Consider the following 22,128-nt stretch of genomic DNA (forward strand, 5'->3'; position numbering starts at 1 on the left):
TAAAAGTCGAAGAGTATTAGAGGTAGTTGGTAGATTGCTGTCCAAAGAAAAGAGTTAAGGAAGGTAGAAGCTATTTGTATAGTGATATCAGAAATAAAGAAAGGCACCAAAGACCGTTTGCTCAGGCGTCAGGTGTGGAATTACGCCATTGTCTTCGTCTCTCACCCGTAGAATAAGCGCATGATGTAGTCTGGAGGCAGAGTTAGCGAGCTCTGCAAACGGCCTCCATTCAGAGAAGGAGCGACTATCGGTGACGGTTTTTACGAACGAAGAGGCGGTGCAGGAGCGCCGAAATGTCAGAGAAAGAGGCGGTGGTAGTGCGGCCTAACACATCATCATTTGCCTTGGTTGAAGAGATGGACAATGAGACGTAAACTGGTTGACAAGGAGCGCCTTGGGTATCTCCTTAAAATTTATATACTTTTGTGTTTGCTCGTAAAGTACGCACAACACGAGCAAGCTGTTTCCATAGTATCACGCTCACAGATTCCCCTGGCGAAAGTTCACTTGTCTTGCTGTCTCTGTACCGCTATACATGACATCACTATGTAATCTGCGTCTCGAGCATGTTTTTGTGCAGCAAAAAGACATATTGCCACACTCGAGGTATCCGCGGTGTACGTTCACCGAATACAGGGAAAGACAAGACAGGCAAGAATTGACAATAGACATTGGGCAATCAAATAGAGGCTACTATGTTAATATCATGGCCATGAGCCTTGATGGAATCGTGCGTAGTTTACTCACCTGACACATCCTCATCGTCTTCTAACCAAATGTAATCATCGTGTCGATATGTTCCTACTCTGAGAACAAACTTTCAAGTATCATACCATATGCTTCCGCCGCCTGTACAAGTTCATCTTGACTCAACATCTCATCCGGCGTGTGTGCGACTTCAATCGTTCCGGTGCCAAACAAATATCTCTTCTCCACCTGTGGCAGACTCGGAATATCTGTACCATAGAAAACAGGGGCTACCTCCAAACCCTCGACATCGGTATCGAGAATAGGTGCGGGGTACGTAGTATTCGAGAAACGAACATCGAATGTAGCGTTTTCTGCCTTCGCGCGAGCAACAATGGGTGAAAGCATTCCTGCCATCATGTCCTGGACAACGTCGACTGCATCGTCTTCGCTGCGAGCGATACGAACAACGATACTAGCATTCGCGTGTTCAGGCACAACGTTACCCGCAACCCCGCCTGCAATAACGCCAGCATTGAGAGTTGTGGCGCCGAGTAGCTCGCTTCTAGGAAGAGCCGGCTCGAGCATGTTAAGTGCAACGATGGCTTCGGTTAGATAGTTGATAGCGCTTACACCAAGCCAAGGGTAGGCGGAGTGAGAGGATTTGCCCAGAACATCCAGGTCCACGCGTAAACTGCCCTTGTGTCCACTAGCCAGTTTGCCTTCTGTTGGCTCGCCGAAAATACCTGCACGGAAAGTTGTGTTCGAAGCATACTGTAACGGTGAAGCCACAAAGTCAGTACGTGCTTCACATGCATTTGGTACAGTTGGGCTTACTTGTGCAAATGCTTTCATTCCGGCGCCACCAGTCTCTTCGGAGACAACGAACAACATGCCAAGACTAGGGGTGTCGGTCCGTGACTGAAAGAACTTGTGTGATGCAACGATCATAGTTGCTACGGGGCCTTTTGCGTCGACCGTTCCACGACCGAAGTGATAGACTGTGCCATTTTCTTCTCTGCGCTCGAAAGGGTAAAATGGCGGCACCTGGTTCTACGTTAGGACTTGCTACCTGTTACATGTCATGCCATGTATACTGACCGTATCAATATGGCTAGTGATCAAGACCTCTGGCCAAACACCTTCGTCTTTCAGCTCCTGTGGATAGGCGAATACATTGAAAGTGCCGGTGTCTCCAACAGGAACTTCCTCGACGTAGTACCCCAAGTTCGACAGGTATTCCGATAAGAACTCTGCACCTTCCACTTCATCTCCGGATATGGACGGGATGTTGACTAACTCCTCATGAAGGCTAAATAATTCGTCCGTCTCCTCGGCAGTAAGGGTCACCGAACTTGATGCCGATGGGCTGGCAGAGCTTACAGCTGATGGCGATACCGAAGCTTGGGGTGCTGCAATGGCTGATCTCAGGAATACTAGAGCTACGAGAGACTTGATAGAGACCATGTTGACAGTTGTTATGGACGCTAATGCTTTGAACCTGTCGCTGTGTCATGCAAAATCGAGGGAATGCATCTACCTTTATATTTTGAGCGTAACCCTGCAAAGACAGGACTTATCTTCCAAGCCATACTCAGGCCTTCCGCTCTAATCATAACCCGCATTGCCTCAACTTCTCGAACGACAGGGTTGGATGCAAGATTTGATCCTTAATAGTTGGCATACGTCGCTCGGCATTTGGTACATCACTCCTCGGTAGGCAAAACACCGTTTTCTAGTTGGAGCCAAGAGGAGCTACCTCTATGAAATGCATTCGAGACTGTTTCACTGGACTGTCAGTGAAGATCGACGAACTACAAGCATAAGCCAAGGAACTCGTTGCCCGCCAAGAAAGCTGGTTTGGTACTCGAAAGAAGATAGCTGATTTACGTAACCTGTGCCGCAGATTTATGTTCACGATAGTTGCTTTCCCCCACTGCACGGACAAAAGCGGGATGATGTCAACGGCGACAACGGCTGCAAATGCGGGGTGGTTAGCTGTTGTCGAGCTCCTGGTAATGATAAGCGGTCTCTTGGCAGCCATGGCAGCATAAGAAGCGTCTTGGAGTTTTCTGCATCGTATCATATCGGATAGTTGCAAGATCAGTGCCGTAGACGCGGTAGAAGTATCGGACATAGGCGCTATGGAGACAAGACAGACGCAGTGGGGCCTCAAACGCAATTTCATAACGAGACGAGAGAAACAGTCGCTGGCTACATGCTTTGCGATATAGATCGGAATAGAATCAAATTCCATGTCTGCGCAATTTGGTATGAGAAGGGGCCGTGATGATGTTGGGACGATTCGGAGCCACTCCCACTGGTAAGGACACTTTCATGGTTAGGTCTGGTTGAACATACCCAAGTGAGGGACCTGTTGACCTGGTCAATTCAAAATTCTGAGAAGTACAGAGACAGCTGAAGAATGCGACCAATTCGGAAAGTTGATGTGTTGTTGGTGGTAGTGGTGGTGGTGGTTGGTGCTGCTCAGGCGTTGTCCGATCAGTACGCGTTCGCAACGCGGGTTCGAGAAAGTCGCGACAGTGAACATCACCTGGATGATGCCTAAGTATTGCACAACCACTAGGATCTGAGTTTGCACGAGTCCGGTGTCTTGAGACATATTTCCTAGACGTGATTAGTCTGTTCTCCCAGCAGCTGACATTTGGGAGCTCACACACAAAGGACCGAAAGCGGATAGCGCGCCGCTCTTGACCGACTGACGTACATCCCATGGATCATCTGGCTGAGCCACTCCACACCTCCGCCCGCGTATCCGTGAGGCTTGAGCTTTCGCTACCTGCAAGTCTCAGGCCTGCATCTATCACCTAAACACCGACATCTCAAGAAGATACCCCAACAACTGCGACCATGTTCGGCTTTGTCGCAGACGGTTTGACGTAAGTGTACCCCGCCCCCGCAGTCAGGTATCAATTCGCGAGCAAGCTTTGAAGCCTAGCATGATATCGCGAGCTCCACCGCTTGCGTTCCCGAAGCTCGCATGACTCCGATATGCAGTGTTTCTTTTTTGCTGCGATATATTCAAAGATCACCTAGCTAATCATGCTACAGTGTCGCAACTACAGTCTTCTTTCCTATCTTCGCGTCCTACAAAGCTCTCCACACCTCAGATCCAGCCCTCCTCGCACCCTGGCTGATCTACTTCGTCGTCCTTTCAGCCTGCACCGCCGTGGAAAACACATTCGACTTCATCCTTAGCTGGGTGCCCTTCTATTCATGGATTCGCTTCTTCGCACACCTATACCTGATCCTGCCTGGTTCGCAGGGCGCAGGCTACCTGTACCAGGAGTACATGGAACCTTTTCTCTACCACCATGAGCGCGAAATCGACGAGTTCATTACCCAGAGTCATGATCGCGCCAAGTCAGCAGGTATAGCATACGTCGAGATGGGTATTGAGTGGGTAAAGGTCAACGTGTTGGGCTTTGCACCCAGGAAGCCCGACTCACCGAGGCCCGATGGACAGACGTACGCGCAAAACCTCATGAGCAGGTTCCAGATGCCGTCAGCAAGGGGCAGTAATGATCTATACGGGCTGGTCAACCAGGCGCTCAGCGGAGCCAGTGCGCTTTATGGTGCTGCCGGTACCGCAGGTACAAGAGACGCGCAAGCCTCGGACCTGAGCCGTGGTGCAGGAAACCTCGTCCCCGACTCTATCCGCAACAACGACGACCGACTAAACTACGTAACGTCACAACGTCAGCGTCTCGAGACCCTTCTACAAGCATTCGACCGCGAGCAAGATAACATCCGCTCACAGCAAACTGGTGGAAACAGATACCATGAAGTTAACAGGAGTACCGGAAGCCTTTCTGGTAGCCTGTCTCGCAATAGGAGCGAAGCCGAATTCGACAGGATTGAGCGCGACGAATTGAGCTCAGGCTCCGACCGACCACCGTACCCCATCACACCGCCCGCACTAGGCCGAAGGACAAGCAGTGGTTGGATGCCGTGGAACTGGCAGCGTCAGGAACAGCCTCGGGACGATCCACTTGCATACGGCAGGGAGCCGAGCGATATCAGGAACAGATCGAGGGCTTCGGGTTTCGATCTAGGCGATCGCTAAAAGAACCCCTGGCGCACAAAATCTGTGATACGACCACAGTATCACGCGGCGTTTGGGTAAGACACTAGATAGCATTCTGCTAGGCTTCACGACTATGATGAAGCGGTATATATTTGGTATCACAATTCTTGAGCATGAGTTGGGACGGGTTGTCCTGATGATCTTACAACCTATCTATACATCCACACTTGGTTTATGTGCACTCATTACGCCTGCAAATGCGTCTACCTTTTTCCTATGTGTTCCAACACATTCTCGAGCCAAACTACAATTTGACTTCTTTGTATGGGTATCTGGCGCTGTCGTCCTTTCTCAGCACTATCTTCCTCTTCTTCTTGGTGCTCACATGCTCCACCCATATTTCCTTTGTCATCTTGTTCGTGAACTCCCTGATGAAGCGTGGGTCCCAGAGTTCAGAAGCAATACCCAAGTCTTTACAGCATCGCATCAAGGCGTTGGATTTGCAGCCTTCGGTCGCAGTGGGAATACCGTCAGGGTCGAAGTACTGTTGCTCGCCACGGGCAATGGAAACGAGTCTGATTTTTCGTTAGCATAGATGCAGAAGAATTGCCAAAGGGTGGGCAGAGAAACATACCGTCCTTGGACAATGAGTCCATATTCCCTCGTCACCAGCTTTCCAGTAACGATACTCTCGCCTCTTGGTGCTAAGCCCCAACCTCCTGGCCCGAATGCCTTGTTCAATATCCGCCTGTACTTGATCTCGGGCAAGTATATGATACCGTCTGGCTTCACCTCGACATCGTCCTGTGTAATGGGCGCGAGCAGCGTGTCCGACTGCTCTGGTGTGAAAGATATGCTGCCAAGGCCATGGTACGAGCGAGTCCAGTCTATGGCTGGTACGCCTTCTAGCTCGGGAGGTGCATCGGACAGTCCCTCGGTAAGCGAACGTTGTTTTTGGGCTGCTGATGCTGCGGTTTCTGCGGTGCTGTTGCGTGTGGTGGGCACGGGAGGCTCTTTCGCAGGAAATGAGGGAGTTACTGTCCGTTGTGGGGTTGCTGAGGTTGTGGGCTTTGACGCAGTTGACGTTGAAGTCGCAGGTTTCGCAGCTGTCGAAGTGCTAGTCGTGGTTGCCGCTGCTGCTTTAGGTGCAGTCGCGTATGCGGCGCAGATGCGGGATGAAGAGAAGCTTCGTTTTTGTGTCCGGCTGGCGATTGATGATGCTCTGGATGACGAAGCAGAGAAAAGAGCCGAAAGGCCTCTGCGAGCGGGTGTGGCTGCCATTATAGAAGCGCAAGGGTGTGCGGGGTTCGATTTGTTGCTCTTGACGGACCTCGATGCCCCAACGCGAAGTCACGATCTGATAGGCGCACGGGCCAGGCCTTCCTATGCGAATGCGATCGCTTCCAGCAGCCCACACCAAAACCCGTCTTGGTCCAGGAGCCATTACACACTAAGAACGATCGCCTTCTTTGACCAATCGCATCAACTTCCAGTTGCATTACGCCTATCGCCATATCCTCCACTGGTCTTCGCGTTCGAGCTTGATGCATCTGTTCCTTTCGCTAGATCTCATACATCCAATGCCAATCTCCTTCATCGGATTTGGTCTCCAGACACGACTCGTCCTTGGTGTCTGCCTGAACGCGCACGCGTGTGCGAGTTGGGATAATGTAACCATGCAGATCACCCGGTTTCCCCACAGTTAGATGGGCATCGCTACCGTATGCACCGTATAAATTCAATTCTCCGAAGGATCGGACCATGAAACTGGAACGGACGAATGTGTCCTGTGTCCTGCGCAGTACAAACAGCTGCTGTGCCTTGTTCCCGACCTTCCGACAGGGTAGATTTCGGACAAACTCGATAATCCTTGAACCGGACGACTATCGTGGATGAAACCATGTGTGAATGCCTAAGTCGCTACAAATGCCCCATTAGGTGTGACCTTGAACTACTCGAGGCGATCATTTGACCCTGGCTACCCACCCCGACGTCAACGGTACTAGGCGAGCTGACAAGCCACCCATCGACGTATGAAACGCGTCAACCTATTCCGCTTCTTCTAGTGCGAGAATGGAGGAGCTTGTACCTCGTTCCTACTTAAGGCTTGCTCGTGCCCTGCATTTAGATCATCCCATGGTGGCTGAAGTCTAGGCATCATGGCTTCTACATCAGCAAAGGGTCCTACAGGACTCTCCAAACTCTTGAACATCACTTCGGCATCGCAAATTGTTGGCGCTCTACTTGGTTTTGTAAGTGTTGTTATGCGTGATCGAAACTTACGAAAAAGGACATCCGCTAATGTGCGACAGCTGGTTGTTCGCTTCGTTGCCAGAGCCATCTACCGCGTATACTTCCACCCCCTCAGACATTTCCCAGGGCCCAAATTAAACGCTGCGACGCGCATCCCGTTCCACATCGCGATCTGGAAAGGGACAAGGGACAAGCTCTTCCAAGACTTGCACCGAAAGTACGGCCACATCGTCCGGGTCAATCACGATGAGCTGAGTGTCACGGATCCAAATGCCTGGAAAGATGTAAGTGTCACATTTCATAATGCACACAATTACCGGCTAATAAAGTCCTAGATCTATGGTCATGGCACGAAAGGCACTGCCGGGTCTGTCCCTCACAAAGACTGGTTCAAGTACGGTAGCTCGCCCAACGGTGCGGTCAGTATCATTCTCGCCCGCGACCAAGACCATAGTCGCCAACGCAAGATCTTCACCCCCGCGTTCTCAGACCGTGCGCTCAAACAACAGGAACCGCTCTTCGTCAAATACGTAGACAAACTTGTTACTCGGTTGAGACAAACGGTCGAGAACAACCCGAATGAGAAGCTGGACATGGTTCGTCTCTATAACTTCTGCACATTCGATGTCATGGGCGATTTGACTTTCGGAGAACCGCTGCACATGCTTGATAAGGGCGATTACGATCCCTGGGTCAGCACCATCTTTGCAAGTCTCAAGGTGGGATCTTACTTGAGTGTGATGATGGCATATCCTTGGTTATGGAGGGCTTTCAAGAAATATGTACCTGAGTCTGTGAACAAGAGGAGGATGGATCACTTCAACCACTCCGTAACGCGCGTCACAAAACGCCTCGATAAGGGTCGAGATACCGAGGGTGTCGACCTCTGGGATCTTGTGTTGGGCCAAAAGGAGGGACGAGGCTTGACCAGAGGAGAGATGGATGCGAACTCGTCTATTTTCATGATTGCCGGAACTGAGACAACGGCTACCCTGGTATCAGGGTTGACGTACTTGCTTCTGCGTAACCCTGAATGCATGGAGAAGCTCAACGACGAGATACGTGGCGCCTTTGCCAGTGATGCTGATATGACCATGGAACAGCTCGCCGCGCTGCCGTATCTAGCATCATGCCTTAAGGAAGCTTTCCGTCTTTACCCACCGGTTCCACTAGGACTTCCGCGCCTTACACCGCAGGACGGCAGCACTGTCGTGGGCCAATTTATACCACCCGGCGTGGTTCTGAGCATCCCTCAACACGCGATGTATACACACGAGAAGAACTTCAAAAGACCTTTTGAGTTTCTTCCACAAAGATGGTTGGGTGACCCCGAGTTTGATGCCGACGAGAGGCAGTGCCTTCAGCCATTCTCTATTGGATCTAGAGATTGCCTCGGTAAGAAGTAAGTCAAAACCTTGTCATCTTTTAGTGTGTATTTCTTGTAGATCAGACGCTAACCATTGGTGAAGCATGGCATATCACGAGATGCGTCTTATAATCGCCAAAACCTTGTATAACTTCGATATCGAGCTTTGCCCCGAGAGCAACAACTGGGAAGAACAGGCGACCTACATTCTCTGGGAGAAGAAGCCTCTGGTTTGCAAACTGAGGCCAGTCAACTAGAAGAAGTCCGTAGTACGAACATGACGAAAGCCAATAGAATCATGAATTATATATGTAGTTTTACCCTTTGGGTTTCTCTTATCACACCCTCTTCTTGCTCTTCAAATACCAACATCCTCCACGCGCAAAAGCCCAGATCCCATGCCCGCGACAGCCCATGTACCGAACTTCAAATTTGGATTCCAAGCGAGTGCTGTAATAGCAGTTTGCTCTTCGAAGATACTGATGGACCTTCCAACTTCTGGGTTTCCTCTCTTGGTAGCTGCACTGGTGTGCGCAATGCCTGTTTGACCTGCTTTGTAACCCTCGGTGATGCGGACGAGAGGTTGGGAAAGTATTTCTTGGGGTACCTTCTTGGCCTCATCAGCAGACGCCCCCACTTGCGGTTCTGATGTGGCGTCATTGTTCGACTGCTCAACTGGCCCTCCTTCGGCCGCCACAACATCTGCATCAGTCGGCTTGACTAGCATCCGCTCCATCGGTCCTCTCCATTCGTGTACGAACCATTTCTGCTGCCATGGCATGATTTTGTAGTTTGTGATACGCATGATCGGGTTGCTTGTTTGAACATCTCCATCGGTTCCACCGACAAGTACACCGGGGTGTACCGGGCTTGTCGCGACTCTAGTGATACTATTTTCTAGTCGCATGCTGTACAAGTTGTGGTAGTAGCGACGTATGGGTGTGTGTCTTAGGATATAGTGTTCGTCTGGCATGACAAAAGACTGTGTATGCTCATGCCAGGCTTGCGCTAGACATAGTGTGCGACCGCGTATTGAAACAACAGTATCAGCAGTCGGACTTCTTATGTCAATGAGGCGCGCAAATCCATCTGCGGTACTTATAGACAGAAACTGAGGATTAGATGGCCATCCGGATGATATCGTGAGAATGTATGTGTCGGCTACTTGCTGATAAAACCAAGGTCTTGGACTGTAATTGTTGGCCTCGGACGCTGCGAGCGTTCCTGGATGGGTCAAGGACCAGATACCGACAGTACCTGCCGCTGTCGCAACTGCGAGCGTAGTCCCCGACAACCAGTGTAAACAGGAAGGTACTGTTTGAGGAAATGAGACTTCAAACGCTGCGTGCGTAACGTGAAGATAAGTAGGGGCGTGTAGGTCAGGCTCAGAAACCGGAGCGGATACATCTAATACACGCACTCGTCCATCCGACCAAAGGCAGGCGAGTATGCCTATGTGTGTGTTTCTCCGACCATCCGAATTTCGATTGTCGTCTGTCGCTGCGATCGGGCACCATCTTAGTTGTTTCGGCGCGCCCCAGTCAGCGCAGATAACAAGCTCAAGTCTAGGCTCTGTCTTTGCATTCAAGAAGCCTTCGTCTTCGGCTTGGAACGCCCATATCTGAATACACGCAGGAAACGGCTGAGTAGGGTTGAAGGCAGGTGCTTTTGGCTGCTCCATTGGCTTGGGCTGGTCCTCGCTCGTCAGTCTCTGCTCAACAGCAACAGCGAGATATTGGGTATTGCTGTCTTCATTGCTCGCCCATTGAGCATCCTGTATCCATGAGCCGAAATTGAAGAGCCAACCGCGTCTATCTTGACTTGCTGGGAATGGTTTCGCAATGTTCATGTACGAACCTTTCGCCAATGTGTTGACTTGGGGCGTGTTCACGGGTCCAGCTAGCACGTTCACAGTCTCCAGCCCTGGTGTCATCATGTACTCTTTGGCCTCATCCTTGGTCAATGTTTTCGTTCTTTGGGCTCTTGCAAAAGCGGACTTTCCAGTATCGGCATACCATGTCCTCAATGCTTCACTCTCCTTTTCCCTAGCACCGCTAACTTCGAAGAAGCTTCTTCTTAAGCTGCCGACATCAGCGTCGTCGGAACTGACCTTGGCGAAACTTCGAATGGGGAATGTTTCCTGTGGAAACCAGTAGTCGCGTGAGGCCAGGACGGGCTTGAGATGCGCTGCATCTGGACCGAATAGATTTTTTAATCGTGGCTCATGACCACCAATCTTATCGAAGTCGGGGATACCACGCGTCCGCAACTGGGCGTCGGCATCCACAGGACGTACCTTAACACCACTGCCTTTAGCGAACGTTACGGGTGAGGGAATGTTGTCTGTGAGTTTCTTAGCGCGTCGGACTGCCGGGGTGGTTGGCACAGCGCGAACAGCCTTCGGTCCACGCGCGTTGCGTCTTGGAGGCCCCGTAGAATCCTCATCGGAATCGTCGTCTTCCTCTTCCTCCGATACATCTTCATCCTCTTCCGCTACCTCTTCATCTTCGTCATACTCAAGTTCACCATCCTGGGCATCTGGCATGAAGGCGTCGCCATCGTCGTCGTCATCGTCATCGCCCTGGAAGGCTGGGGTCTGCGTGCCAGAAGGCACGGAGCCATCCTCATCCTCATCAAGGAACGAGTATTCTTCTCCGACGCGATAGGACTTGAGTTGTTTGCCTCGCGACTGCCGGGGTGACGAATGGTCTAATGCGAGCGTCAGTGCTGTCCAGTCACGTTGGAGACGCAAGCAAGGTCGCCAAATACAGCACTAGCTCCGAGTGTATTTCTTCACCCAGAGGTCTAACAAGCTCAGAATGCTGAGAATACCACAAGCAGACTGAAGAAGCTCTGATCAAACAACATGGAATCTCACATGTGAAGGTCTTAGTACATACCCATAGGTGTTTCGAGCTATCAGGCGTGCTGCTTTGTGGTCACAGATTGGGTAGAGAAAGAGCGCGTCGGACGCGACCAGAAAACCAGCCCCACCATCAGTGGAGAGCACAGACCCACATGACCCCGCACCACGTCCAAAATTCTGCAATGCAAACACGCCTTTTCGAATGGTGCGGATTAGCTCGACGGCGCGGCTGGCATCTACAAAGAAACAATATATTTCCAACAAATCTTGATCTTTCCATCAAAACGAATCACTTCGGGTAAGCTCAATTCACCTGCCTCGTCAATACACACCAGCTAACAACCCCATCGTGGTATGGTCTAGTGGTATGACGTCGCGTTGTGGCTGGCGGACACCTAGTGTCCCGATCCAGATCCGCGCCAGCCTGGGTTCGAGTACGTTCATCCGCACATTGTCGGTCCTGAGACATCTCTAACATGTCTACAGTTCCCAGTACCGCCAATAAATTGCGACATTCTTTTTTTGCTCCTGGCCCGTCACTCAACGAACAAGATGTAAACTCCATGCGCTCTCTTTTTGCTAATGTAGATGTTATTTGCGTAGGAGTGCAGTGAATAGATGAAAAGTGTGCTTTTCTTTCTCAAGTCTACCTACGAGACAAACACATGTAACACGACAGTTATGATGTAAGTAAGCATATGCTTTTCTAGATTGCTGCACCCTCCTATCAAAGTCTGTCACACTTCGGGCGTAGATAATTATATGAGTAGGCTCAGATTGCGTTTGAGCAATCGCTGCGTCTTCATGCGAGCTTCCCATAGGTAAAACTCTTGTCGCAATAGAATATTCAGTATCTGTTACCGTTGAAGCGACGACCTGCAATTTTTGCTACGTGACATAAAAAATACAAGTAAGAAACGTCTAAGCATGCGGAACTATGTCTTACTAATTTCTGCAAGAGATCATAGAGTACCGCATCACTAGTAAGGCATTTGCGTAGATCAGTGACAATATAAGGTGATGGTACCAATCAGAAAGCAAAGTGGACAGTTTGATAATCCATTATATCGAGAGAGACTACTAGTTCAAGATCATATAGATTGGCTAGATTCTGAATAATCTTTTTACGCATGCCACAAATGCATTCATGCAGACTCACTATCCACATCGTCCTTGCCAAACTCTGTTGATGATTAAAAAGAAAAGTGCAGTACATGTGTTACGCATACAGCCCTATATGATGGGTATCTAGAAAGAACATGCTCCACGTTCCCCGTGATGCGCCATCCATGACAAATGACCATTAACGCGTTGTACGCCGAATCTATAGTAGTACAAAGTATATAAACAGAATGTCAAATCTCTTAACGCATCACTGAACCCATAGTCATGAGAATTTTACTACTTCTCAGTGTCAACGTCCATTTCATCCACGTCCTTCTTTCCAGCACCACGTACATTGACGTGGATAGTATCTTCGTCGTCGTCATCTACTGGCGCACTCTTTGACCCAGCATTGCCCTCTCCTGAAACCGTCTCAGTTCTCTTCTCTACAGGGCTAGCTCGACTAGCTGCCAGATTGGGAAACAGAGGTTTGCCAGCGATGGATACAGATCGACGCAGATTGTCGTTTTGAACTTCTTGATGAATCTCCTCAACTTCGTCCTCGTCCAGTTCGCTGAGTTCGCTCTCGTCGTCGGCGTCATCGTGGATAGAGGCTGGCGCACTGCGTTCGGGCTCGTCGTTATTTATACTGGCAGCTGCAGTGTCCGTGCCACTCTTGTCGAACGTGGGCTGTAGGTGTTCAGCAGATGTGCTCGGTCCAGGTGCGGGTTGTGCGGCGGTTTCGGGTGATGCCGCTTGTCCAACAATAGAAGGAATCGTGGTGTCACCAGGCGCAGGCGATCGGATCGGCATCGACGTTGGCTGAGCAGGTGTACTGGCGATTTTTTGGACACATGCTTCGGCTCGACGAGCGATCTCCCTGCGACCCACAGCCTTGGCTCTTGGTTTCGGGACCTGTTCGGGTTGCGGTGGCATCTGGGGTGCGGAAGGCGGATGTTGTGGCTGGAGCTGGTTGGGATGATACATGCTGAACGGCGTGCCAGAGCTTCCATCAGCAGCTCCATCGACCTGGACCTGCATCAACGAGGATATAGGTACAGCACCTGCAGAAGCTGGATTGGGAGCAAAAGGAGACGGGTGAGGTTGGGTAGGCTGCACAGGCGGCTGTGGTTGTTGCTCTGACTGTAAGGGGGGTAGCGCAGGCCCGATCGAGGTGTATAGCATTGCGTACGCATCGCCAATCAGATCATCGATAAGAAGGGGCTTCATCATGCCGTTGTTCAGACGCTTGAGCTCAATGGCATCACGGAGAATGTCCAACACGGGATGCTGCGTCTCTGGATTCTGACACCACGCTTCCAAGCGAAGAGCCAGGGTGTTAAACTCGTCGTGGTTGACGGACTTGAAAGCAGAGTCTTCTTGGCCTTCAGGTACGCTACCCATCTTTCGCAGCATTCTGATGTATCGTAGACACAAGTCCTGCCACAGCTTTTGGTGCTCGAAGAAGTCAGTCTGCTTCCGCCTTACACGCTTGGCAAGAGCCTCGAAGTTGGTCTTGTCTCCAGTGAGATCCAGGAGTTCAATGAAGAACTTGGTGTACCGAGTGGTGTAGACAAAATGCCGACCAGGCCGCTCATTCTCAGGTTTCCAGACTTGGACAGCCATGGTTTTGGTGAACATTTGCTGGGTGAGTTCGTGTTTAGCCTCACTAGCAGTTGCCGGATCTCTACCGGTATCGTAGATGATATGAGCAACGCGAGATATGATCCGATGGTGCCAGCTTGACTTGTCGGCTGCGCGCAGTGACTTCAAGACTGCGAGTATGTATCGCTGCCAGTCCCCTTCGTTCTCTGGGGCTTTGATATTCTGTGCATAGGAAGTGTTTGCAAGGATCTCAGGCCCCTTTTCGTAGTTGATGGCTCCACGCTGGTGTAACTTGTGTGTGATGGATACGAGCTTGTAGTGCGGCTCGAGGACAGGCTCGCCGCTGCGGCCCTTCTTCCCTGGCAGTGTCTCAATGGCGCTCACAAAGGCGTCCACGACAGATTCCCAGGTGGGCCCCTTTTGAGGGCCCAGCGGTGCACCTATTGATTTCCCATACTGCAAGGCGCTATCATTGGCCGACCACATCTTCCACCCACACTTTCCAAGCATGAAGTGGTTCCACCATTTATTCGGATTTCCTTTGATAGCTCTCTTGTAAAGAGTGCTTGCGAACTTCCAAGCAGTGTAGGCATGCAACGGAACGAAAACAACCTCCTTGTACAAGGACGCGTTCGTTTGTAGATTGCAGAATCGTTTCTCACTCTCGCGAATCTGGAATGCCTCCATACCAAACGGCTCCCTGGACGACGCGTACATACGATTCCCGAACTCAGTGTACATCTGCGCGATCTTGCTTTGGGTTCCCGGCGCTACGTCAGCATCGCGAGTAGCGCATGCCACAGCCATGATGTAACAGTTGATCGCCGCACGTTGGAAATTAACCACTTCAGCGCTGTTACTGTTCATCTTATCCGCGTTCCAGGACACGGCTTCTTCGAGCTGCGTGTCGTTGGCTTGGGCAAGACGATACCAGGTCTCCCAACGTTCGATGGAATGCTCCAGATCCTGCACGAAGAACGCTTGGGCGTAGTTGAGGTCTTCTGTTGGTCCTTGGGTTACACGTTTCTGTGATCGGAACTTGCTCAGCGCCATGTTGCCCATCATATAGTACCATCCCTTCGATGCGGCTACCGCTTCCTCAGGGGGGATGTGCTTTGTGGCGAGCGAACCAACACCTTTGAGACATCCAAAAAGTGCTACAGGATTGACGGGCGATTTGAAGTAACTAGATATGACTTTGCGGTTGAAGGTGATGTCCTCGTTCTGCTTAGGTCGGCCAAGAGCAGCATGGACCTTCTCTATGGTGCCTTTGAGTTCGTGCTTGGGTAGGTCCTTGAGATCGACCTTTGCAGCTTGCGACATCGTGAAAGACAATATACTAAAGGCAGTCTTCTTGTCAAGTACGTCTGTTGTGGTCTGGAAGTTCTGACATTCCAGAGGATCAACGAACAACTTCAATCCGTACAGATCGTTGAGTATCTGGCAGAGCTCGGTGGCATGACTAGGGCCATCGGTAATATCGTCCATGCGTAGCAGCTCGTCTTTCGCAAGCCTCAAGAATTGGCGGTTGGAAAGATGGCAGAAACTACGCACACCTGTGGCATGGTGCACATGGCGAATGTACTCGAACAAATCATCCGACGGATTGGGGAACGCTTCCGATTCTTGAGACATCCCATCTTTGAGTAAGTGGTACTGCAATATCCAGAGTCGTAGGTGAATGTCGTCAAGCCGTGACATCATGTTGACAAATGCTGAGCTTGGCTGGGATTCGACTCTAGGCATAGGAATATGGTTGACGCGAATCAGGTCTCGGAGCATGTCTGCCGCTGACATGATGTGCAACAGCTCGGTGATAGCTGACATGGACGATTGAACATGCTCGTATGGAATGGATGCGAATGGTGCTTCATTATCTCGAACGATCTGAATGATTTTTACAACCATGTCGTCGATGACCCGGTACCGGGTCAACAGCTTATGTTGCCGGTCTAGTACTGGAAGTTCCTGGAAAGTCGTAGACCTCAGATCCGTCACGAGGGCCTCAATGCTCCGGAGGAAGCATGACAAAACTTTGGAAGGATAATCGATAGCCTCATAAGCGACACGTAATCTGTTCCAAAGGGAGAGCCGGACGTTGACGTTCGCAGAATCCAGAAATTTGCGCATCTCCAAGATGGGTGAAGCGCGATCAAGTTGCTGCTCGGAGTTGGTACTTGTGGAGGGCGAGATGGATGTATCAGTGCCGCCATGTTCCGTTCCATCTGGCTTCGGGGGTGTATTGAGCTCAGTAGCATTCGCAAGCTCCAAGATCGGTTCCAGGCTTTCTACGACCGTTACTGGATCCTGTTCCTCCTGGTCGAAGACCTTCAGGAAGAAGTCTTTCATGCTGATGCGCACGAGTTCTTGCTCAATAGCAGCCACCGACAATTCCGGCATGACAGCATTGTTTTGTAATTGAATCGTATGATCGCCCAAAGGCTCGAACATATCCTTCAACTCCGCCATGGCAGACAATACATGTTCTGGTGCTACCTCGTTATTAACACTCATTTGGAAGACCGTCGCCCAAATGTGGCGCAGAGTTAGATCATCGGTGCCCTGACTTGGTCGACAGTCAGACCGTAGTTGTAGAGCCTCTCGCGCGAGCAAAGACCATCGCTCCAGACGGTCACTTTGAAGGACTTGGGTTCTAGTGTCTATTACACTTTGTGGATGCTTGATCAAGGAATAGATGTCAAGATGCAGCTCGAACAACGTCTCCACAATTTCTATCTGCGAATTGTCAAAGTCGGAAAGCTCATACACCTGAGACTGATGTGTAGCGCCCAGCATGCGTCGATTAAGGCTGTCGACGCGCTCAACCATGCGTTCATAAATGTACTCATCGATATGAACAATGACTTGCACAACGTTGCGCTTGAGGTCCTCGGCCCATCTGAACTGCACGTAGCTTGACTGATCTCTTAGCTGTGAGCAGAATCCCGGTGTGAACAGAGATTCAATCCAACCGAACGCGACTTCTTGAATAGGAAGCCAACCATTGTTGACAGACCTTGCGAAGGCATTCAACCCCTCGCTGCCCAACAGAGGTTTGCTAGAGGCTTGACTTGAGGTTGCTTTAGAGAAACCGAGAAACGCATTCAGCCCATGTTCTCTAGTCGCTCCAAGGAGATCAAACGACTCGGAACTGAGAAGTATTTGGGCAACTTTGATATGCCCACTTCGTAGTCCTGTGAAGAAATCGCATGCCGCTTTGTCGATAGGATCCGTAGCGTTTGCATCCGGGAGCGCTGTGACCAGCTTGCGTAGTTCCTCAGGGTCTTTGATGCCTTCGACACCGAGTCGCGCATACGTGTCTTTAAGAATCTCGTAGCGACATTGGTCTGTGTACGTATATGTTTCGAGTTGTGCATCCAGCTGCTTGCTCGCCTCCTGAGCTGCTCCGCCAGAAGTTGGTTCAATCAAGCTCTCTCGACCTCGAATACGTTTACTGCGCGATCTTCCCCCTTCTGCAGTTTCGGGCAGACCGGCAGAGTCTGTGGATCGCTTGCGTGATGGAACTGGTGCGACATTAGAAGGACCAGCAGGCGCTATTTCCTCGTTTTTGACTTCGCTCTCGACATCCTGCTCTTCCATTATGGTATCTTCGCCATCCTTCTCGGTGACAGTTTCCACGTCAGCAGCACTAGCTATAGGCTCCTCGATCTGGGGTGGTGGTGTTAATTCAGGTGCAGGCGATACGGTTTCCTGTATAGTGTCGGGTTCGATGCGCTTGGGGGTCTCGCTCTCGGGTGGTATGCTGAAGACTATATTCGATCCTGAAGGTACGTTGGGTGTCATGCCCTGTTGCTCCGCCTGGAACTGCCGCACAATGATTTCACCCACGCCTGCCCAATCCCATTTGGTAGGAGTCAAGGTTACGCTCTCCGAACCCGTCTTGATGTTGTGTAGGCTTTCAGCAAGGGCAACATCGGCTGGAAGAGGCGCAAATGGGAAAGGATTTAAACGCATCTTCAGCGTCTCGGACAGCTTTTTGCGTTTGATCGAGGATATTGGTGCCTGGCTCAAGGAGACATTATCCTCCAAACGCTCCACAAGCTCCCGCAGTTGTTGTCCGGCAAAACCTTCCTCAAGGCCAGGAAGACGCAACAGATTCTCCCATTGTTCATCATTGCCGTCCAAGACAGCCTCCAGACAGTAGCGAGTAAGACGCTTACTGCCTAGCATAGCCGCGACAGATGCAGTGCGTAACCAGAGATCGAGATCGGTATCTTCTTTGTCCAGCGCCTCTGCGAAGTAGTTTAGAGCACCACGGGTGTTGTTCCACGCTTCCCTCGGAAGTGCCGCACCACTTGTGGTGATCCAATGCTGCATCGCCTCGAGCAAAAACTGGCCATGGTTCTTGTATGATAGGTGTAGTATCTGCTGAAGTGTGTTGGGGGCGCTATCGGCAGCGCCTGTAGACTGAACGGGCCCTGCCTCGTAGTCATCCTCCAAGATGGTGTCGAACACCAGGTCCTCGCCAAAGACTTGATGTCGCTGGTATTCAGAGAGAGATTCGGCGTATTTGAAGATCTCTGATTCGAAGAGGGCCTTGTAGGCGGCGGCGGTCTTGTCGAAGGAGGAAGGGCCTTCGGAATGGTATTTGAGGGCGGTTTGGTACAGCTTCAGCGCCTCTTCGATCTGGATCTCCTGAGTATCATCGACTTCCTCTTCGGCGGTCTCCTCGGGGAGTTCGACATTATAGGGATGCCAGGTGGAAGCCTTCGACTACGACCAGTCAGCGAGGGTGGTTGAATTCCCCGGGGTTGTACTTGCCATGTTGGAGGTGTAGGAAGTTGTGAAAGGCCTAAGGGCGGACGAGACACGATTTACAACATTGGTAGCGCAGACACCGAGCAGCAGGCAAGCATGGGTGGCGCGACAGTACAATAGACAAAGAAAGCGTTATGCGACGGTCGGGTGCTATGACACGTCTTGTGGCCTCGGTGTGACGCGACGCGACAGTGAATGATGGAGCGCAGGGATGACCCGTCTTGGCAGCTGCGGTCCTCCGCGATGGAGCTGCCCGTGCCTGCCCTCCATGCTTCGACGAGGACACCGAAACCCTGACAAACCTCCGCCTGACTGTGACCTTGTATACCGGGCCCCTCGGTCAGCACCCACCCCGCCATAGCATCCTTTGCACCGCGATCGTCCCCCCGCTTCTGCGGCGCCAATTGCAACCATGGTCACTTCGCCAGCTGTTCCTGAGTACGCGCATCCTACTAGCTTTCAATCTATACATGTTTTATATATGCGCACATCCGCTGCTCTTTTCCTGCTCCTATATCGCCACATACTGCCATGGCGCATCATCTCCTTACGGCCCGTCTGACATTACTCCAGAATCTATGAGGACGAGCTACACTCGGCAATCGAAGCGCGCTCAGAATCTCTGCAAACGCTACGAGAACTGGGCCCGCCAGATCTGGTCCACCTCATAAAGCAGCCCATCAAGAATGCGACAAAACAGGTCCGTAGTACCTTCGACCGTACAGTAGCCCGCGAGCCCGGTTTGACATGTGATTAGATTGGCGTTTACCACCACGTATCCGGCGTAGACGCTTCCTCGTCTGCCAGCTTGGCAGCCTATATCAACACCCTCACATACTCCGCGCATGACAAGCAAAACAAGGTCGTCTCGGGGCTGTACTGGTAGGGCAATGTCTACTTATAGTATAGGCGACCGCTGACCAAGCAGCTGCTACAATGCCTTCTCACGCCTGGATATGCGCGTGCAGGTCTACATTCCCGGCACAGTGGAGAGTTACTGCATCGACGAGCGCGGCGACAAGCGAGTGGCCACCGACGAACTGTGGTTAGAGACCTACCTGTGCAGTGTGCTGCGCGCATATTCCTATGCCGACGATGGCTCAGGCGACACTATCAAGAAGATTGTTGGTGTGCGAAGATTCAACCCCATCACAAGTACCGAGAGCGAACACAAGTTTCTGGATGCGGCTGAGCGCCTGTTCTTCAACGGTAAGACCAACTGCCAATATGATAGCATGTCCGCTAACGCACTTCAGGTTGGCAACTGGGATCCGACCCTGAGATCCAGGTCCCCAATCTTGTCTCGAATCACTTGACTACCGGCCTACTTGACTACATCCACACAACCGGCAGGTATACCTCAGGTATCAATCTCTTTGAAAAACTGCGAACTCGCGACCCGGAGATCTCGTCACTACTAGCACGAGTATACATTGAAGCAGATGAAGAGGTGCAGGCGGTCCAGCTGTTACACGAGGCGATCCAGGAACTGCCCATGGACTACTCCCTCCTCGATTGTCAAGCCGAATTTTGCAACAAAAAGGGCCGCGGTGATCTGGCACTTGAGATCGCTAAGAGGAGCGTTGTGTCTGCGCCTAGTGAGTTTGGCACATGGGCGCGCTTAGCGGAAATATACGTCAGCCTCGAACAGTGGGATATGGCGCTGTTAACTCTAAACTCATGTCCAATGTTTACCTACCAGGACAAGGACGCGCCACGCATGCCAGAGCCGCAGAGAGTCTTCCTGCCAGTCATGCCCGAAGCCATGTGCGACGAGATTGAGGATTCTAGCATGGACGATATGGAGCTTGTGCACCCAACCCTGAGGAAACTGCACGCTGCAGGATTCAAGGGTACATTCCTAAAAGCTTATATTCTGCTCACCGAAATCACAAAGAAAATTGGATGGGATCAATTACTCAAGATAAGAAGCCAGGTCTTCGTCATGGAGGAAGAATATCGTCACGAGAAGACCGCACAGGTACCGCATTCTCGCAGCGCCAGCACAACAGCACTCCGCTCCCCTTCTCCGAACACGCATGCTCAACAAATGAATGGCGAACATGGCGAGGTTGAGGAGCGATCCTCCGTAGATGAATCAAATGCGAACGGCGAATCATCCTCCGCGGCTGCTGAAGCAGTTCACGACCTCGAGAAGCCCGGTCACACTGTTGCATCCGAAGTCGTAAAGGCCGGCAGCGAAGATCCGCACGCACACGATTCCGCAAACAACGGCAACCCCTCGCAACCAAACTATACACACTTCCAGAACAAGCGTCTTTGCGAACGCTGGCTTGACAACCTCTTCATGGTCCTGTATGAGGATCTTCGCGTATATACGATATGGCGAACAGAGATGGCACAGTACAGGCAGCAGCAACTCCTATACAAGAAGAGCAGTGAGGAATGGGAAATTTTGGGTGAACTCGCTGAGAGACTGCATCACACAGAAGAGGCCGTCGAAGCATATGAGAACTGTCTGCAAATCAAGTTCTCGCCGAAAGCCATGAGGGGTGTGTTGAAGTTGGGTGAGGAGAGAAAACAGGTTAGGGATGTTACAGCCGCGCTGATCAGATTGGTCACTTGGCAGTATCGATGGTACTCTGAGGTGAGTTCCGTTGCCCAAACCACAAGAGTGCAAGTACTAACAGAAGACAGTTCTCGCCATCCCTCCTCTACACAATCCGCAAACTCATCGAGGAAGAGGGTGCCGTCAAGATCCGCAGCATCATCCAGGGCACCTCCCTACCACAACACGTCCTCGATCTCACACACCAGTATGCGGCATTGTGTGCTGCGTTCAGGAGCAGCGGTAGCGACGGTTAGCAGCCTTCGCCTCTCAAAATCTACGGCTACACCAACAACAGCCTTGACCTCTCTTAGTTGGGGAGGTAAACTGGAGACATCTTTGTGTTAATGCATGGAAGCGCTGGTGTTGGAGATGAAAATGTTAGACCGTTAATAGAGTCCATTGCCTTCTTCATCGAATGACTGTGTGACTTGGCTTCTGTTTGTAAAAAGTGTGGCCACACATCCAAGGTATGGTTGTCTGATCCGCTGTGCCACTGCATCAGTCAAACCTCACAAGCCTCTGCCTGCATCACTTTGGACATGTCGGTACTTGCCCTGAACAGATTGAATTGGCATTCGCTTATCCCTATGTTCTCACTGGGGTTCATGGTCATCCACACTCCGTATGCCCTTGTCCATGTTCTTGCAACCAATGTATTCATTTTTATCGTCACAAGCCGCAGGATCGTATCAGGCAGCCGTTGCGCGCCATGTCACGTAACCTCGTCCTTGAGGGATAGATAGTAGACAGTAGAAGACCCCATGAAAAAGCCCAGGATGAACACCGCTCCATGCTCCCCCACACACCCTCTGTGTTTCTTCTCCTCCACCAGCAAGCCAATGTACCGC

The 22,128-nt window shown here is 51.2% G+C and overlaps 8 protein-coding genes across 8 annotated transcripts; 3 read left to right on the forward strand and 5 right to left on the reverse strand.

The window, feature by feature from the left end:
* Window positions 1–648: 648 nt before the first annotated feature.
* CC77DRAFT_544456 (bacterial exopeptidase dimerization domain-containing protein) lies at window positions 649–1,760 on the reverse strand. Its single transcript, XM_018532105.1, has 3 exons — window positions 1,525–1,760; window positions 748–1,461; window positions 649–690 (listed from the first exon to the last, which is right to left on the reverse strand). The coding sequence occupies exons 1-2, from the start codon at window positions 1,636–1,638 to the stop codon at window positions 802–804; spliced, it is 774 nt and encodes a 257-aa protein (XP_018390202.1). The 5' UTR covers window positions 1,639–1,760; the 3' UTR covers window positions 649–690; window positions 748–801.
* A 528-nt stretch (window positions 1,761–2,288) lies between these two features.
* CC77DRAFT_544509 (hypothetical protein) lies at window positions 2,289–3,627 on the reverse strand. Its single transcript, XM_018532106.1, has 4 exons — window positions 3,369–3,627; window positions 3,120–3,315; window positions 3,049–3,061; window positions 2,289–3,001 (listed from the first exon to the last, which is right to left on the reverse strand). The coding sequence occupies exons 2-4, from the start codon at window positions 3,308–3,310 to the stop codon at window positions 2,423–2,425; spliced, it is 783 nt and encodes a 260-aa protein (XP_018390203.1). The 5' UTR covers window positions 3,311–3,315; window positions 3,369–3,627; the 3' UTR covers window positions 2,289–2,422.
* CC77DRAFT_1017122 (hypothetical protein) lies at window positions 3,439–4,963 on the forward strand. The gene is made up of 2 exons (XM_018524340.1): window positions 3,439–3,587; window positions 3,760–4,963. Exons 1-2 carry the CDS (start codon window positions 3,559–3,561, stop codon window positions 4,772–4,774), a joined length of 1,044 nt encoding a protein of 347 aa, XP_018390204.1. The 5' UTR covers window positions 3,439–3,558; the 3' UTR covers window positions 4,775–4,963.
* CC77DRAFT_1091674 (Mgm101p-domain-containing protein) lies at window positions 4,862–6,099 on the reverse strand. The gene is made up of 2 exons (XM_018529580.1): window positions 5,370–6,099; window positions 4,862–5,310 (listed from the first exon to the last, which is right to left on the reverse strand). The coding sequence occupies exons 1-2, from the start codon at window positions 6,014–6,016 to the stop codon at window positions 5,040–5,042; spliced, it is 918 nt and encodes a 305-aa protein (XP_018390205.1). The 5' UTR covers window positions 6,017–6,099; the 3' UTR covers window positions 4,862–5,039.
* A 550-nt stretch (window positions 6,100–6,649) lies between these two features.
* On the forward strand, window positions 6,650–8,662 carry CC77DRAFT_544438 (cytochrome P450). Its single transcript, XM_018532104.1, has 4 exons — window positions 6,650–6,987; window positions 7,048–7,272; window positions 7,324–8,390; window positions 8,458–8,662. The coding sequence occupies exons 1-4, from the start codon at window positions 6,895–6,897 to the stop codon at window positions 8,609–8,611; spliced, it is 1,539 nt and encodes a 512-aa protein (XP_018390206.1). The 5' UTR covers window positions 6,650–6,894; the 3' UTR covers window positions 8,612–8,662.
* Window positions 8,640–11,297, reverse strand: CC77DRAFT_982101 (hypothetical protein). The gene is made up of 2 exons (XM_018536104.1): window positions 11,255–11,297; window positions 8,640–11,063 (listed from the first exon to the last, which is right to left on the reverse strand). Exons 1-2 carry the CDS (start codon window positions 11,256–11,258, stop codon window positions 8,713–8,715), a joined length of 2,355 nt encoding a protein of 784 aa, XP_018390207.1. The 5' UTR covers window positions 11,259–11,297; the 3' UTR covers window positions 8,640–8,712.
* A 1,324-nt stretch (window positions 11,298–12,621) lies between these two features.
* Window positions 12,622–18,874, reverse strand: CC77DRAFT_982103 (transcriptional corepressor of histone-like protein genes; the record flags this gene model as incomplete). The annotated part of the gene is made up of 2 exons (XM_018536105.1): window positions 18,712–18,874; window positions 12,622–18,663 (listed from the first exon to the last, which is right to left on the reverse strand). The coding sequence occupies exons 1-2, from the start codon at window positions 18,712–18,714 to the stop codon at window positions 12,622–12,624; spliced, it is 6,045 nt and encodes a 2,014-aa protein (XP_018390208.1). The 5' UTR covers window positions 18,715–18,874.
* Window positions 18,875–19,595: 721 nt separating this feature from the next.
* Window positions 19,596–21,788, forward strand: CC77DRAFT_544992 (chaps-domain-containing protein). The gene is made up of 3 exons (XM_018532109.1): window positions 19,596–19,917; window positions 19,965–21,316; window positions 21,367–21,788. The coding sequence occupies exons 1-3, from the start codon at window positions 19,665–19,667 to the stop codon at window positions 21,532–21,534; spliced, it is 1,773 nt and encodes a 590-aa protein (XP_018390209.1). The 5' UTR covers window positions 19,596–19,664; the 3' UTR covers window positions 21,535–21,788.
* The last annotated feature ends 340 nt before the right edge of the window (window positions 21,789–22,128 follow it).

This window comes from Alternaria alternata (genome assembly GCF_001642055.1).
Source record: "Alternaria alternata strain SRC1lrK2f unplaced genomic scaffold CC77scaffold_3, whole genome shotgun sequence".
Lineage (NCBI taxonomy): Eukaryota > Fungi > Ascomycota > Dothideomycetes > Pleosporales > Pleosporaceae > Alternaria > Alternaria alternata.

Excerpts from the sequence above, each read along its gene's own strand:
- CC77DRAFT_544456 (XM_018532105.1), bottom strand. The coding sequence starts at position 1,638 with ATGATCGTTGCATCACACAAGTTCTTTCAGTCACGGACCGACACCCCT. Across the intron at positions 1,462-1,524 it reads GAATGAAAGCATTTGCACAA|TATGCTTCGAACACAACTTT; the intron begins GTAAGCCCAACT and ends TCACCGTTACAG.
- CC77DRAFT_544509 (XM_018532106.1), bottom strand. The coding sequence starts at position 3,310 with ATGTCTCAAGACACCGGACTCGTGCAAACTCAGATCCTAGTGGTTGTG.
- CC77DRAFT_1017122 (XM_018524340.1), top strand. The coding sequence starts at position 3,559 with ATGTTCGGCTTTGTCGCAGACGGTTTGAC. Across the intron at positions 3,588-3,759 it reads TTTGTCGCAGACGGTTTGAC|TGTCGCAACTACAGTCTTCT; the intron begins GTAAGTGTACCC and ends ATCATGCTACAG.
- CC77DRAFT_1091674 (XM_018529580.1), bottom strand. The coding sequence starts at position 6,016 with ATGGCAGCCACACCCGCTCGCAGAGGCCTTTCGGCTCTTTTCTCTGCT. Across the intron at positions 5,311-5,369 it reads GGACTCATTGTCCAAGGACG|ACTCGTTTCCATTGCCCGTG; the intron begins GTATGTTTCTCT and ends ACGAAAAATCAG.
- CC77DRAFT_544438 (XM_018532104.1), top strand. The coding sequence starts at position 6,895 with ATGGCTTCTACATCAGCAAAGGGTCCTACAGGACTCTCCAAACTCTTG. Across the intron at positions 6,988-7,047 it reads TTGGCGCTCTACTTGGTTTT|CTGGTTGTTCGCTTCGTTGC; the intron begins GTAAGTGTTGTT and ends AATGTGCGACAG. Across the intron at positions 8,391-8,457 it reads AGAGATTGCCTCGGTAAGAA|CATGGCATATCACGAGATGC; the intron begins GTAAGTCAAAAC and ends CCATTGGTGAAG.
- CC77DRAFT_544992 (XM_018532109.1), top strand. The coding sequence starts at position 19,665 with ATGCGCGTGCAGGTCTACATTCCCGGCACAGTGGAGAGTTACTGCATC. Across the intron at positions 19,918-19,964 it reads TGAGCGCCTGTTCTTCAACG|GTTGGCAACTGGGATCCGAC; the intron begins GTAAGACCAACT and ends AACGCACTTCAG. Across the intron at positions 21,317-21,366 it reads AGTATCGATGGTACTCTGAG|TTCTCGCCATCCCTCCTCTA; the intron begins GTGAGTTCCGTT and ends AACAGAAGACAG.